Raw genomic sequence first — 15,700 nt, 5'->3', positions numbered from 1 at the left:
GAGCTCGTTAGCCCTGTAAGGCAATCCATCTACGTCCTGAGGACCTCGCTGCCACCGTCCAAGCGTGCTTGGCCCCGGCAGATGAACCTCAGGATTAAAGGGTGGGCTCAGTTCCGCGCACACTGTGTCTCACCTAAAAAATCCAATGCACAGGCTGGAAGGTGGAAAGACCTTCCCCGGTTCTTCGTTAGCAAAAACTTGCCATTATTTATTATTATTACAAGAGTAGCGCATCCTGGTGGTGTGAGCTGAAACACCAGCATTGGCTCTTGAGTCTTAGTCCCATGAGCTCTGTTGAAGGACTGTCCAGGGACAGTGGGACAATCTCCCAGAAGTCAGGGGCACGAATATCTATTCAGGAGTGTTTTATTGTAGGGATTAGTAAAAGTGTCTTAATCTTACATTTTTTTATGGTGGTATTTCGGTATTTAATGGTCTTTCATGTAACATTATTTGGCTGTGCTGGTCACATCGTCTGTAGCACTCCGGAGAGCTGGTGTGTCCTGCTGATGGCTTTGTGCACATAGCCTATGGCTTGCAGCCCCCAGTTTCATCAGCCAAAGTCAGAGAACTGCCTTGAGGTTTCTGAATGAACAGACAGGAAGGAACTAATGGAAAACTGATCCTCCGTTTTCCCCTTCCATACTGAATGGTGTGTCTAGAAACACTCTTGTATTATTGTACCTCTGTGCTATTGCTAACCAGCCCAGCAGAAAAACAGAACGCTCTGAGGACTGATGGAGTGCAACAGCCAATGCACACACTCTGCAAGATGAGGTACTGCAGAAGTAACAAGGAAAGCTTCTTTTCCTGGGTGAGCTTGGTGACTGAGAGGCTGTGGCATGCTGTGAAATGGAAATACAGATGATATAGTTCTGGTAATGCTGGTAACTGTGGGGACTAATGTTTGGCAAACCTTCCACTTTGGTAGCTCAGAGAGTTGATAAAGACCAAACGATGCCTCTGTCACTCAGTCAGAATCTGGAGGGAGCCAGTGGTTGAACGTTGTTTGATGGCCACAAAACTGTAAAGAACAATAAAAATGCACGTTATAAGAAAATTAGCAAAGTACTTTCTCAAACTGCAGTTTGCTTTCTCATCACCTATACCTTAAACTTTACTGGGGTATCTGAAGCTGGCTGATGTGTTTCCTTTTGCTGATGTGATTTCTTTCAATGTACCAGTAATGACATTTCAGACTTGAAGTCCTAATAACCCCTAATAACTTGAACCGGCATTAAAAATTTGAGTACCAATCAGTGACTCTCTGTTAAACAGAAGGCTGTGTGTAAGAAACAACTCTTTTGTGTCTGGGAAATATGACGAAGACAGCAGAGCCAGGGGAATGATGAGTATGATGTAGCCTTCCCCACCCTAGTAGTCCTGCTGACACCGGTTGTGAAGTGTGTTTACAAGCCCAGAAAGCCCTTGGTGCTCTGAATAAAACAGGTGGTGATGTAAGAGCTTTCCTTAATGTTCCTTTTTCTTTTCTTCAAGTGATACCACTGAAGTGGGTATACATAGTGCCTTTAAACTTTCTACTACTATATCGTTTTAAATTATAGCAAAGCTGGGCAAGAATTTTGCCTGGGATCAGACATTAGCTGATACAGCATCTGCCCTATTTCTGAATGAAAATATTGTTGTTGCGTGGATTAAATTTTGATGTTATCACATTGCATTTCACATGAAAGAAGCACGCTGTTCCTAGTAGTGCAACAAGCTGGAACATCCTGGGAAGGGGATGATAGGCAAGGTGAGATTTGGAGACAGATACTTCAAAAATTCTGGAAAAGCAGGTGGAGGTGCTATTTCAGCCTTCTCTCTTCAAATTAAGCTGTTATTGTGCTTAAAACTTGTCCTTGAAATTATACCTCTCAGTCACACTGTAGCAGTAGAATTGGGCAAAGTCAGTGCATCAGAAAAGTAACTTTTTCCTTCACTGTAGTAATAGTTTCTTTTTGAAAGAAAACCCTGAGGGAAACTGATTATTCTTTTCTATTACACCAAGTAGGTAAACCTGTAATGGAATTTTTAAAAAAAATTTTGCTTTGTGCAGGATTATTCCTTCATTCTACTTACTGCTGTTTTCACAGTATCAAGCACTTACATTTGTTTGAAGGCATTGTTTCCTGGGATTTTAAGCTCTTAAACTCTGCCAAATATTCCTCCTACAGCTATTCATGCTACATTAAACAAAAAAAGAGATTGAAAAAAACATTGGCTAGATGTTGCGGCTTTCATTCTCTGAATCTCCTGGATATTTGTCAACTCATTTCTGCAAGTTTCTTTTTTTCTTCCAATTTTTTTTATTTTAAATTAATTTTTTTTCTCATCTATATTATATACTTTAGACCTAAAATCAGGAAGCGTGGAGAAAATACAGCACGTCCTTTTGAACAAAGCCTTTCCTATTTCTTACCTTAAAGGGAGGAGACTCAGGCAGCCAACTAGGAAAGACAAAATGAAGCAGAAGCTGCTGTACCAGTTCAGTGTGTTTTGATAGATCTTGTTATAGACTGTAGATGTCACTACTCCCGTGATGACTAAAGACAGCTGCAGCAGGACAAACACCTCACCTGTAAAACAAGAACAGAATTTGTTATTGGGGACTTAAAAAATCAGCCATGGTACCTCCTGACAAATCCAGGATCACAGCTGCGTGGAAGAGAATGTAGTCGTTGCTTCAGAAACACCAGAATACATGAGCTCGTATCTGCCTCTGTTCTGGACCACAGTTAAATGATTTTTCCTTCTTTTAGGTATAGGACAAAAGATCCAGCTGGAAAACTGCTTAAAGAGTCTAAATGTAAAGGTAGCTGCTTGGAAAAACAGCAGTAAACTGGGCAATAAGTGCTCCTTTCCCTAGAAGGTAGAAACGTCTTCAGGAGAGATTTTAGTCACTGTCTGCTCCTGGCCTAGGCCAGAAGAGCAGTCCACAGGGTTGAAATGATAACAATGCCTGAAATGGGGAGGTATGTATGATTTGTATGATGTTTCATGTGGAAGAAAGGCAGAGACTGAATTCTAGTTGAAACAGCTTTTTCTGAAGTGTTTCTCTTATGATAAATGGATGAAGGGGAAGTAATGCAGCCCAGCTGGGATGTGCAAACTGGGAGCAAGGTCAGGGCTGTGTGCTGAGCTTGCTGCCCTGGTAGCCTTTTCCACCACCTAAGGAGATGAGACTGCTACCAGAAGGCAAGGGCTGCTCTGCTGCAGGGTCCTGCTTGAGAGCTGGTCTGCCACTGTCCTCAGGTGTAGCCTGTATGGTTTGTGGTAGAGGTTAAAAATAATGTTATGATTAATAATAATGATTAATTGGGGTGTGAGCTGTGCTCTTTGTGGCAGGTAGATGGTTTTGCTACAGTGCACACAGAGGGAGCACAAGCAGTAGGAATGAGCTGGTTACACAACAGTGTTGTGTACCTAAGGCAGGAAGGACAGGGTTGTGAAGGATGGCTGTGGGAAAATGTTTGGAGGACATACACGTAGTTGGGGGCCTGTGGTGCTATTTGAACAAATGCCTCTTGTGTCTAAATCTAGCTCTTTGGTGTGAAAATGGCACCTTCAATACACTGTTGTAAAATATATTTTACTATTTTGTAGTAAATTCTCTAATGGAAAAGAATTCCTGCTGCTCTGTTCAAAAAAAGGGTCAATTTTTATGAGAAATTTATTTTTTGTAGTTAAATCATGGTCTGAGGGGAACAAATTGCCAAACATTCAGAAAAAATGTTTGGAGAACATTAAAAAAAGATGAAAGAAATCCATCCTTCCCAAAACATTAAGTAAAAGAAGTAAAAAAAATATAAATGGTGTGAATATCGCAGTGCTTTAACTCAACATCCTGCTTCTCTTGGTTTTCCCTGGAGTACTGTGTTTTTGAGCAGCACCTCAATTATTTTCCCTGCCTTTGACCTACACACTGATAGTAATCTTTCAAAGCACGTGCTGAAAATTCTATGGATAAATGATGATGCAAGCAAGGACAAGAAGATTGGATGTGACAATCTTGTCCTGCAGGTTTCTCTGCTCCTCCCTTCCCATTTGTGGTATCACCTGTCCTGTTATTATCACGCAAAGCACAGATTGCAGCAATAACTTACCTTTCTCTTTGTGCTCTAGGCTGAATCAAGGGATTTGTGGGGTTTTTTTTGATTGGTAAGGTAACAAATACTTACCATAGGATGATCCTTCCACATGCTTGGACAACATGGACCTGATGGTTGGTAAGGGGATGAGGGCAAAGAGCATCACTGCCCGTGCTGTAATGCAATGAATTTATAGTTATCATCAGTACCTGCTCTTTGTTACCTAGCACAGCAGCCACTGCTTTTGAAGACTACATGCCTCTGGCTTGGGCAAGCACTTTGCTTCTTTGCTTCATTTTTTTTTTGTGCCTTGAGTGCCAGAAAGAAGTAGGTCCTCACTTCAAGACAAGGTGGATAAGCAACCCCTTGCTCCCATTAGCAAAGGTCCTTTGCCCAAACTAGACATAGGCTCTTGGTCTTGGCCAGACATCCCAGCAGAGGTGGAATATAGCACTGTCCTTAGAGATAATAAGGATGGTGATTTGAGTCTAAGCAGCAGACAAAGCCCCCAGTACTACACAGCCTTGACTGGAACAGTATCTTTATAACACTACCATTGTCTTTTATCTTGGCACTTCTGGCTTGCAGTATTTTAGGCTTTTTCTAGTGTGGAAATTTATAGGTAGCTGGAATTACCCTCCTTTCAGCAGAACCAACTTCAAGGAAGACTTGGTGCATGTCTAGTGTACCAAGATGCTTCTGCAATGCAGTATCTTCTACAATGCAATAACACTACATACACTGTATAGCAGCATGTGTTCATCATGGTGAATAAGCCTTTTTTTTTTTACTTTTTTTTTTTTTTTTTTTTTTTTTTTTTTTTTTTTTTTTTTTTTTTTTTTTTTTTTTTTTTTTTTTTTTTTTTTTTTTTTTTTTAAATTTTTTATTCCCAACCTGATTCCCTAAATAAGCAAAATCTCTTAAAAATTTCACTCAGTGTTTGGCTTACCACTCAACTACAATATTCTATCATCTTTCTCTTCAGAATAACTTTGTTTAATTTTCAATTTCTCATTCCCTGTAGGGGCAGACAGAAAAAATTTCTTCAGGCCATTTATCTTCGGTCTTTTTCTGACTTTCAGAAGCAAAGCCTCAAAGCCATGCAATACATGATACTCTGTCAGACTTTTCTGCCACAAAAACCCAGTTCGTGGATTTTATTTTCTGTGTTCCATTAGAGGTTACCTCCCCAAAATAAACTTGCCTTTCCTTTATCATTGGATGCAACCCCTTCTATTATTATCAGTCCCTTGCTCATATTATATATAGTGTGAGTTTTGTAAACTACATTATTATGATATTTTAGTTGCTAAAGCAGCTCCAATGTTTCATTAGGTTTCCCATCAGCCATAAGACCCTTCATAGGACAAAAATAAATCCCATCTTAAGATGTTTGCTTAATAGGAAGCCTGTGTCATTTTGTTTCTGGATTAGCCTTACCTCACAAGAAGCAAGTGCTTCCCACTGATACGGTCCCTGTGGTCCAGGGAGTCAGGAGTAATTCCCATTCCCACAGAGCGTGAACATTGTTCCCCTGCTCAGATCTGGTCTATGATCAAGTGACAAATTACAAGTCAACTGGCCTTAAACTAAGCCTTGGCAGGAGTGTATGCCTCCTGTGGATATTGTAGGGTGCTGAGTGTAAGAGTGCAATAGGAGATGTGGGGAAAGGGTAACAATAATGTTCTCTTGTACATTGCTCATTTGATGGTCTGACTCCCTGCTTGGAAACCGGTGGTGAAGCACAGCAAAAAGCTCTTCCAGTGGTGCTGGAACACCCCTCTCTCAGGGTGCATTTGCCCATCTGAGTGGCTTTTACTCACCAACGTAGAACAGGAATGTCCACTGCACAAAGGCCATGATGAGGATGCCAGTGCTGAACGACACTACTCCGATCATGATCATGGTAATGTCCCTGAGGCATCTGGAGAACACCAATACCCCTAGGAAGCTGGTGATGAAGATCACATACCCAGCAGCATTGCCATGGCCAATCTCCACAGCATTCCAGCTTAAAGGCTCCCTGAGCAAGAACAGCGGGAGTATGTTCATCGCGCCAACTACGGCAAGGTCGTAGAGGATTGCTGCCACAAACAGTAGTATGATGATGAGTTTTGAGGGGGATACTAGAGAGGAGCTGCTGCCACCTGAAGGTTGGGAACTCCCTGTTGCTGCTGCTGCTCCTGTATGGGCTGGTAGCTGGCTGCCCACCTCTTCTGCACTCTTGGCTTTGACTGGACAGGAGGCTCCTGGCTTGGGGACTATCAGGATAAAAATACTGTAGAGGAGGCAGAAAGCATAGCAAGCGATGCTGCAGCACACCAGCACAGTGCCTTCTCGGTAGTGGTCACTGAAGCCAACAAAGAGGTAGCCAGATGCCATGCTTCCCCCAAACCCAGCGAGGCCATACACCAGTTCAATAACGATGAGCCGCAGGGACCTCGTGCTCTCGGAGGAGCCCAGGGAGCCCAGAGCCATGATGCCTGCCCAAAGTGTGGTGAAGCCTCCCGTGAGTCCGTTGAGGGCAGCAGCCCCATACATCACCTCGATTGGCCAGCCCAGCAGGATCAGGAGGAGCAGGAGAGTTTTGGAGCCCAAATAACCAAGAAGAGGGAAGCAGATGGGGATCTTCCGATGTATCCTGTCCCCCAGCTTGGACAAGCCATAGGCTGACGCCAGCGGGCTCAGGCCCAGAACAAGGTTGTAGATGATATAAAAATTAGAAACAGCCTTCTGCTGAGCATCTTCTAGCACATGGGAAGGAGCAGTGCCATTGGTCTGGTTGTAGTAGTTTTTCACCACCAGCAGCAGGGCTGTGTCGTAGAAGGCACTGGCCACTTGAGAGCTTGCAACCACTGGCTCAATCCACGTCCTCATTGTCATCATTCCCACCATGCTGCTGGTCACTGCCTCTTGTTGGAGAGAGCTGCTTTCAGGGAGATGCATAGGAGGAAGCAGCTCTTCAGAAGCTCTATTCTAGAGGCATGTTTCGAGATGAGCAGCGGAGGAAAAAACAAAAGGTCTGCCAGGCTGCGCAAGATTGGAGAGTTGTGCAAGAGATGATCTGGCTGGGAGGATATTTGCGCCTCGCCTTGCTATGTATACGCACACATGCACATCCCTGCAGTGCTCTGAGCTCTGGCTCACACAGGAGAGGCTTTTGTACAGCTGGAGGACACCCTGCACTCGCTGACTGCTGCTGCTCCTCTTCCTGGTTTAGTTTCGACAGAGGTCAGATGACCATGGGGAATTTATGTCTCACAGATTAGGAAGTGAAAATGGCCCAATCAAGTATTGCTGTAATTTGGGGGGAGTGGTTTGTGGGGGTTTTTTGGGGTTGGATTTTTTTTTTTGAGGTTTTGTTTGGTTTTCACTTTTTGGCGTCCTTCATGTGTCAGAGGACTATAAAAGTGGCTGGGGGGGGAGAGGTTGGCTGTGTGTCTATTTGTTAGGTAAGTTGTGAATTCCCTTTATTGCTCCTTTAACTTTCTTCTACACAAATATGTCATTGGCTCTTTTGCTTTTACCTGCGCCTGTTTTCTGTGTTGCTGCATCATGCCCCTTATGTCATTGTTGTTTCAATAATGCAGTCAGGAAATTACACCTAAAATAAATTAAATGGGGAAGTCCTATTTTTGGTAACCTGTCTCCTGTAGCTGCACTCTGCCAGCTGTGTTCTTTGGCTTTACAATGTGGGAATTTCTAAGAAGAGGAGACTAATCCCAGTTTATCCAAAGGCATTGGTGACTGCTGTGTCCCAGTAATCAGACAGCTGAGCTGGAGGCTTGGATGGGCAAAATCCTACTCTGGGGAAGGGTTTTCTAGCCCCAGCTCCTTGGGGTGATGGCTGTGCATCGCTGCAGGTGCTGATTCCACAATCAGCTTTGCGTCTTGAAGTCAACTTCCAGTTTTGCTGCTGCCTGAGGGGCAAGTGGAATGACCCACTCAAGTGGGGCCATGTGGCCATGACAGGACTGCAAGCCAGAGGCACGAGAAGCTCTTGGAGCAGGTTATGGTGGAAGCAGCCTGCCAGCTCCAAGGAAGATGCTTGCATTCCCAGCTGCAGGAAATACTTGGAGGATATTTGGCAGTCTCAAAAAAGCTTACTTAAATGATAATGATCTCATTCTATACTGGTTTAATGAATCATAACATGCAGAATAACAATCTGTTCTGGGAAGATTTATAGTCATTACTTAAAAAAAATAAATTAATGATTAATTTGAAAAAACAATGGTAAAACCTCCATCTGTTGCACTCTCTTGATTCAGGTGACATTTACTCAATGCCATCGGTCAAGAGATTCTTTTTTTCCACTCCTTGTTCAGTTGTGCAATAATTTTTGGCTTATATTTCAATTCAAGTAAAAAAGTCCCAAGATCCAACAGGGAAAGGAGTAGGGAATTGTCTGCTAGAATGATTTGCTGCTAGACAATTTCAGCTTTACCAGAGAATTTTTTTTTGTCAGACCGAAAGACTCCTAGCCAGCTGTAAAATATAATGTGGGTTTTCCCAACAGTTGCCCTTTTTTTCCCCTCATATTAGCTGCAAAAGGTGTCTAGTTTCTTTAGTTTTTATTCAGAAGTAAGACAAATATTTTTCTGCAAACCTTGGCATATTTCCAGAGAATGGAAGTTCCAGGCAGCCTTACTGAAGACCCCAAAGCATCAGCCTGTGACCAATTTAAGCAACAAATGCAACCAGCGGAACTGCCACATTTTGCTTCACCTAGAGAGTCCTGTGTCTTCCACCAGAATTATGAGGAATGATAAATTTCCTTGTGCCATTCAAGCTCCAGTTTGGGACATCTTGGAGTGCAGAGGTATGTTACAGGCACTGTGCTTGAGAGACTGTAGATCTCAACTCCTACATATTTTTCCTCCACACTTTGTTGCATATACAGGCTGCTTGGCTTTTCAGCTGACACTATTCAGGCCTAGGTAGCTAAAGAGTGGTGCTAAATGCCATTAGTGATCTCATGACTTACATCTATAATGCCAGGATATTCTGTGTATTCATTCACATTAAATGTACTTTTTAGAACTAATTCCTGTGGAAGGATATAATTCCATGTTAGGAATTGCAAAAGATTAAGTGCTAAAGTAAGAGTTTAACCCAGACTCCAAAATATTTCCCACTGCAAACCACTTTTCATGAATGCTGTATTCATTTGATGCTACAAAGTCTTCAAAATTACTATTATCTATTTTCCTTAGGGCCCTGTTTTCATATTACTAATATTTATAGGGACATTTGCATCTATTTTAAAATATGTTTGTGCAGCAAAAATGCCATGGAGGTTTGAGAGTGGCCCCTGACATTTAAGAAAGGTGCATCCACAGAACCAGAGACTATCCTAACAACAAAAATACAGTAGTGTAGCCTGCTGGAAAAAGAATACATTGTTTTAGGGGATTGTTCTCTAGAGTCATCTTGTCTGGAGGCCCATTAGAGACCAGGTCAGTACCATGTTTCACCAACTCTTCAGTATTTGTCAGTCTGGCCAAACAGAGCTGTTTGATGTGTCCCTGTGGTGATGTTATACATTCCTATGCAGTAGTGTTTTTTTTTTTTTTTTTTTTAACCATTTATGGCAGTTACATCACTTTGCCTTTCTGAACAGAGTTGCTGTGGGGATTTCAGTGTGCTAGGTGACCTGGGCTTGGCAGGTACAGCATTCTGGAACTTGGTCTTCATCGCTCCTCATCTGAAAAGGTCCTTTTGCACATCCAGGACTGCAGTCTGGTGTGTGCAAGTAAGCCTTCTTCATCTGCCTCGCCTAAGCCTGCTAATAGGATCTGTGATTTACAGTCCCTGTCTCCAAGGTGGTAAATCTGTAACTCCTGCTTGGTATGTGCAGATCATCCTGATTCATGCTGTGGCTATGGGGCAGTGGCAAAGTGGGGAAACGTGACTAGGAACTGGAAAGTGCCTGTGTCTGTGCCTGGATGGAGCTGCAGTCTCATTATAGCCCCAAAGAGAGATGGAGAGTTGAAAACACTGGGGAGAAGCAGCTATTTCAGTGATGGCCTGTTTTTCCTTTGGAATATACTTCTTCATCATAAATGACCACAGATTGGAACACCAAACCACTCTGTGGCTTGGGAGGTTGGCTTCCTCAGTGGCTGTTGTTTAATTATGTATAACCTGTGTCCTCACAAGGTGTGCAGAGCTGCTCGCAGAGCTGGGGGAGATGGAGGGAGAGCAGAGGCCGGATGAAAAGCTGGGGCATGGGGCAGAGGGAGCGGCTGCTAGCAGCTGCTGCATCACCACAGGGATGAGGCATCCTAGTTCTGGGCAATTGTCTGCTTGGATCCAAAGCCACTGATGGTAGAAGCTAATGCCTGGATGTAAAACACCACCCAGCAGCCTTGTTTGTAACTCATGATGCTGGTGCCAGTGTCTATAGCACAAGAGCTGGTAAGTCCACCAGCTGTAATAAAACACAGGACCGAGCCCTCACAGCTACACTTCGAGGTACCTCAGGCACCATGACCCCTGGGCCAGAAGTCTGGCATTTGGGAGTCACAACACCATCAGACATGTTGGGATCATGTGTGAACATGTGATCTGCTGCTCGTGGGAGGAAAAGGAAGCCCAGGCCACAGGCAGTGGGAGCACATGGTGACTTTTTCCCTTGCCCATTGCCCCACATGAGCAAAGTCCAGGGCAGTGTGCAGGCTACAAAAAAGCTGAAGAATGGATTTGCTCCATGGAGAGACCTCTTGGGGTTCACTGATGTGAAGCACGGTGAGGAGTGATGACCCCACATGAGGTAGGGGAGAAGAAGAAAAGAAGAGCAAAGGAAAGAGAAGTGCTTATTTTTGTGGTCTGGTAGGGCCTTTGCTAGGTAACTCAGCCCTAACCAGGTACAATTAGAAGGAAAGAGTATGACTCCATAAGCCTGAGACTCTACAGAAATAACACAGAAGCTGGCAGAGGACATCAGGACAGTGAAAAGGGCTGAATCCACCCCATTTTCCTGGCTGAGAGATGGAAATAATCAAAACCATCATAAATGCTTAAAAGATACAGGGTGTGCTTGGTGTTTTGTGCAAAGCATAGTGCTTTTTGAGGAGAGAAGGGAAGGTAAAACATTTTATAAATCTTCTGGAGACATCCTTGCCTGGCAGTCCAGACATTTTCACCTGACAGGTCTGAAGTTATCTCAACTTGCCTGGCTAAATTTTTGTTTTTCGGGCAGGTAGAGCAAGTGACAGAGCTATCACCTGCAGTAAGCCCTCTGAGATATCCATCACAGACATTCGGAGCAGGCAGATGGTAACTCACTCCTCACAACCTCTCTCTGTTTACTCTGCTGGGCTAGGTACTGAGTACAAAAATTGCCAAGAAAGATTAACTACGGTTTAGTCATTTGTGTGCTCAAATTTTCCAGGATATTTTATGCAGACCATCCTGTCAAACACATTCAGTTATTTGTTAAAAAGAAAAAAAAAAAAAAGGCAAACCCCAAGAAGTGACATACACAATCAAAAGCTGCTGATGCTGTTGCACACTCCAGTGATGTTTATAAGCCTCACCACCCTCTTTTTTCCATATGGCAGCTCTTCCAGTAGGGGATGTTTACTCAACCTCTGCAGCTCAGAAATCAAAACCACAGAAAACTCGATAACAAGCTCTCAAAGCTTTCCTTGATTACAGAACACTGTCTGATCAGGGCCAGGCAGGTCCTCCAGGGACCACTCACGAGCCCCTCAGCGCAGCTGGTGGTGGGTGCAGAACCCATCCCAAGATGGTTTTGGCGTACAAGGTTGCATGGCAGTGCCTATCATTATCTCCCTGCAAACAGTCCCCAGCACCAGATGAGGACTTCTGGGCAACCTGGCATCATGAGGCACAGCAAATAACAGGGATAACCCTGTTTTTAATGTGTACTGTAGCCACACCTGGCTAATTATCCAGCTTGCAGTCTTAAGGGTGGGGACACTTGTTTTGAGCTGGTGGGGTGAAGCAGTCCCTGGGACAGCAGGGAAGGGCACCTCCTCTGTGAAGGTGGCTGAGAGACTATGGGGGACCATAGGCACACACACTTTGCTGCAGGGCACTAGTGGAAAATGGCACTAATGGTGTAATCCTCAGATGAGAGAGTAGAGTTGTTCCTGGCTGGGCAAGCTGCAGCCCCAGTGCTGGAGAAGCCCTGCCTGGAAAGCAGCAAGGGCTGCTGAGGCTCTGCAATCCTGTGCAGAGGTGTCATCTCCACTCAGTAGACAGAGAGAATGTGTCTGGGGTTCCCCAGGCCTACAACTCTGCATCAAAGTGCTCCAGGAGAAAGCTCCAGGCTCTGGAGAAAGCTCACGTAGATAATGCATGCTACTTTGGGGGAATTTTTAGCTAGCACCCCCCAGGGAGCTAGTGAATGAACAGCCCTGGCAGATTTTATGTGTTCTTAGGACTCCACTACATGTATAAAAAGACACTGAAAAAGGCATTTAATGGACTTAAATACTGTACCTCTTCTCCTTTTCTCTGTAGGGTCCTATTGTATCTGTAGGAAATTTTGGAGTTGAAAAGAGGTATCAGGTAAAAGGCACCAGGGAAACAAGAAAGTCCAGGCAGCTTTCCATCAATATTATTGCTGCCAACTTTTTTCTAGGCTGCATTTCTTCATGCTTGTTTAACAAGCATGAATAAATAAATAAATAAATAAATATTCACGCAAATTACAATTTTAAACTGTGTGGCAAGATGGCTGCTGTTACTAGTGTTTGCTGTTGCCTTGCCACTTCATTTCAGCATTCTGAAGTATTCAAAGCTTTCCTGAGCTAAGACCACCTTGCTTTTATGCCCCACTGTGCAGATGATGAATTGGCCATGCTGGCCAAGAGCAGCACTACTTTTTCCCCGCTGCAACCTCTGTGTTTCTTGGTCATGGTCTCATACCTCCTGCTAACTGCACGTGGGCCATGGGGAGACATCTCCCAAACACTTTGCCTACTTCAGCCTGGCTTTGCACAGTGCACCTGGTCTGAGTGCTGGTGATGCTCTTGAAAGGAGCACTGCCAGCTGCACTCACCTTCTGGATGATTGCTGATGAACTTCCCAGTTGCTGCAAGACCTGAGACACTCTTGTTTACTGAAAATCAACAGGACACAGCTGAGGGTCATGTCAACACCCTCTTGCCTCCAGAGGACTATGCTATTCTTGCTGTGCTGTAGATGAGGTTGCTTTGCTGCTGAAGGGCTTGGACTGTGCACAGGTGAAGTGGGCTCATGCCTCCATTGCCACATGTGATGCACTTCCACACCACCATTTTCCAGGCGTCAGTAGCTATCACCTTCAGCGATTTTATGCTGGAAGTCACCTCTAAGATACCAGTGGGAACAATTAGCAGCTAGCAAGTCATGTCTGGCCAAAAGCTTTATGGCATCCTCTGAAAAGGACACATAGCCAGGGCAGCCTAGGACAAAAGCAGATGTCTAAAGAGTAAACTGAGCTCCTGACATTTTAAACCACATTGATTTAATATTTCTATATGGGAAGGGAACCAGGAGATTAGTCAAGATTTGAAAAATAAGTGCTTGGGGGCACTGAAATGCTGTTTTGATCCATTAGTGCTGGGGCATCTTGATAATAAACTCCTTGGAAACATCCTGCAAAGCTTAGACAGACTATATTGACATATCTTTTAATTTATAAACTTAAAGAGTCTTCATGTCAATAAATTATGAGGCTCATGAACAATTATATCATTCAACTATTTCCTGATTCCCTTCTGCTGAAGACTGACCCAGCAAACAGTGCCAAGAAGGAGAGCTGGGCTGAATCTTGTCCTGTACCACTACAGTCCAGACCTGGCAGCTGGTGAGACCTACGCTGTAACTGGCAGAGGGTTGTTTTTCTGGTTTCCAGAGAGCTTGGGTAAATACGCTTCTTGCCATATACTTTCCACCCCTGCTCAAACACTGCCTGAATGGTGCTTTCAGCTGGCTTCAGAAGTGGCTTCCTCCATGAAAAATTCCCATGAGCAAGGTTTTTCCATGTTTATCTTCCTGGTGTCCATTGTTCATACCATTCTGCTCTGACCTGCATTACGTATCTTCACTTTCTTTATTCATGAAGCCCCACAACTTGAAGTTAACTTTTTCTTAAAAAGCCACTCTCTCCACCCCATACAAGCTCAGTCTGACTTCTCTTCAGCAGTTGTTTTCCTCAAACACAGCATTAAAGAAAAGCTAAAATCATGCCCTTTTAGCATGAGTAATGCAACCAAGAGGTTTTTGTTTCACCTGATTTTCTCCCAACACCCTTTCAAGTCAACCCCACTAACATACATCATTTGATAGTGTATTGGCACAAGCTCAGTCCATGAGCTTCCAACTGAGTAGCCCTCAAAGAGCAAGGTCCTTAAACATATATAGGTATCTCAGTGCTTTGGTACATTTAGATTTAGTCCATTTAAGGTTTATCTCATGGGTCTCGGTTTATGCATCTTATATGGAATGGACAACGGGGTGCTCTGGCAAAGAAGTGTAAATCCAGTTAAATACCTGAGCAGAAGAAACCAGCCTGGGAGGGAGCCTTGGTGGAGGCTGATGGAGCCCTGCAGTGGTGGTCAGCCAGGGACCTGTGGTTGGGGACTTGGTCTGGCCAAGGGTCTTCTCCAGCCCACGATACTTAGAGGTAGCAAAGTGAGATACATCTGTGTGTGTGCGAACCATCTAGTCTTACTGCCCAAAAGCAGCCACTGGATGTTGACAGCATCATGTGGAAACCAGAAGGGAAGAGCAGAGGGCAAGGAGATGGCAGGGAGTGGGATAGGGTAATACTTTGAAAGTGCAAGTCCACCTTGGGCTGGTGCTGTACCCCTAAACCATCTCCTAGAAGCAAACAAGCCTTATCAAAGAATGAGCAAGTGTCCTACTTTAGCATCTTCCTTCTTTCATTCCAATTAAATAGGGCTGAATACTTTCTGCCACCTCAACACAGTGTGGGGCTGACAAAGCTGTCTGGCAAGTCAATTCCCATTGTGTGGCTGGAACTCCACCTTTCTCCATGGAGATAATGCTTCGCAAGGACTGGAGCTCTTTCGTCCTAACTGGTTATTTGTCTGCAACAGTTCTGAAGCCTTATGTGTGTCCTGTGAAAAGAACTTCACCAAGCTTGTGTCGTTATCCATGTGTTTTTGCTAACATTTTCCTGGTTTCCTGTGCTTCAGTTGCAGCTTTAGGACTTGATGCCCATTTCAATTAAGACTAAGAGACTTAAGATTTCTCAGATACTACAGGAAGAAGTGCTTGTGGGTACCATTTGTACATAAACATCCTATCTCACTGAGTCACAGCCTCTTGTTGTCAGTGACACCCCAAAGGAAAGAGCATCACCCTGGTCTGTCTGCTGCAGCTCAATATGAAACGCTCATGATTCCGTGGAGCTCTTTCCAGCCTTCTTCTCTTGCTTTCTGCCCTGCATACACCTTCCCAGACAGCAACAGTCCCCACTGCAACAGTTCAGTGCAGCAGGGCCCCATGCCAAGTGTTTTGTGTGTCCATCCGCAGTCCTGCACCAAGCTCCCTGCCAAGGCCACACAGAGTTTGTAATTGCTCCCAGCAAGGGCTGGCTGGTAGGGCTGGTGTGCCCCAGGAGCTCA

General features: G+C 44.3%; 2 protein-coding genes across 2 annotated transcripts in view; one reads left to right on the top strand and one right to left on the bottom strand.

Annotated features, from left to right (window-relative positions):
- SNX30 (sorting nexin family member 30) overlaps positions 1-12,756 on the top strand; it is a 61,548-nt gene extending 48,792 nt beyond the window's left edge. Inside the window, exon 9 of the mRNA XM_027907788.1 lies at positions 12,585-12,756. Within this exon, the coding sequence (XP_027763589.1) occupies positions 12,585-12,743 (159 nt within the window). The 3' untranslated portion in view covers positions 12,744-12,756. The remainder of the gene's footprint in view (positions 1-12,584) is intronic.
- SLC46A2 (solute carrier family 46 member 2) lies at positions 787-7,495 on the bottom strand. Its single transcript, XM_027907669.1, has 4 exons — positions 5,915-7,495; positions 4,182-4,265; positions 2,423-2,579; positions 787-1,024 (listed from the first exon to the last, which is right to left on the bottom strand). The coding sequence occupies exons 1-4, from the start codon at positions 7,035-7,037 to the stop codon at positions 967-969; spliced, it is 1,422 nt and encodes a 473-aa protein (XP_027763470.1). The 5' UTR covers positions 7,038-7,495; the 3' UTR covers positions 787-966.
- Positions 12,757-15,700: the final 2,944 nt, after the last annotated feature.

This window comes from Empidonax traillii, unplaced genomic scaffold (assembly GCF_003031625.1).
Source record: "Empidonax traillii isolate 1590-97213 ecotype Southwest subspecies unplaced genomic scaffold, ASM303162v1 scaffold3:size4013460, whole genome shotgun sequence".
In the NCBI taxonomy this organism is placed as follows: Eukaryota; Metazoa; Chordata; class Aves; order Passeriformes; family Tyrannidae; genus Empidonax; species Empidonax traillii.
The sequence above is the reverse complement of the archived record's forward strand: the minus strand, read 5'-3'. Positions and strand labels throughout refer to the sequence as shown.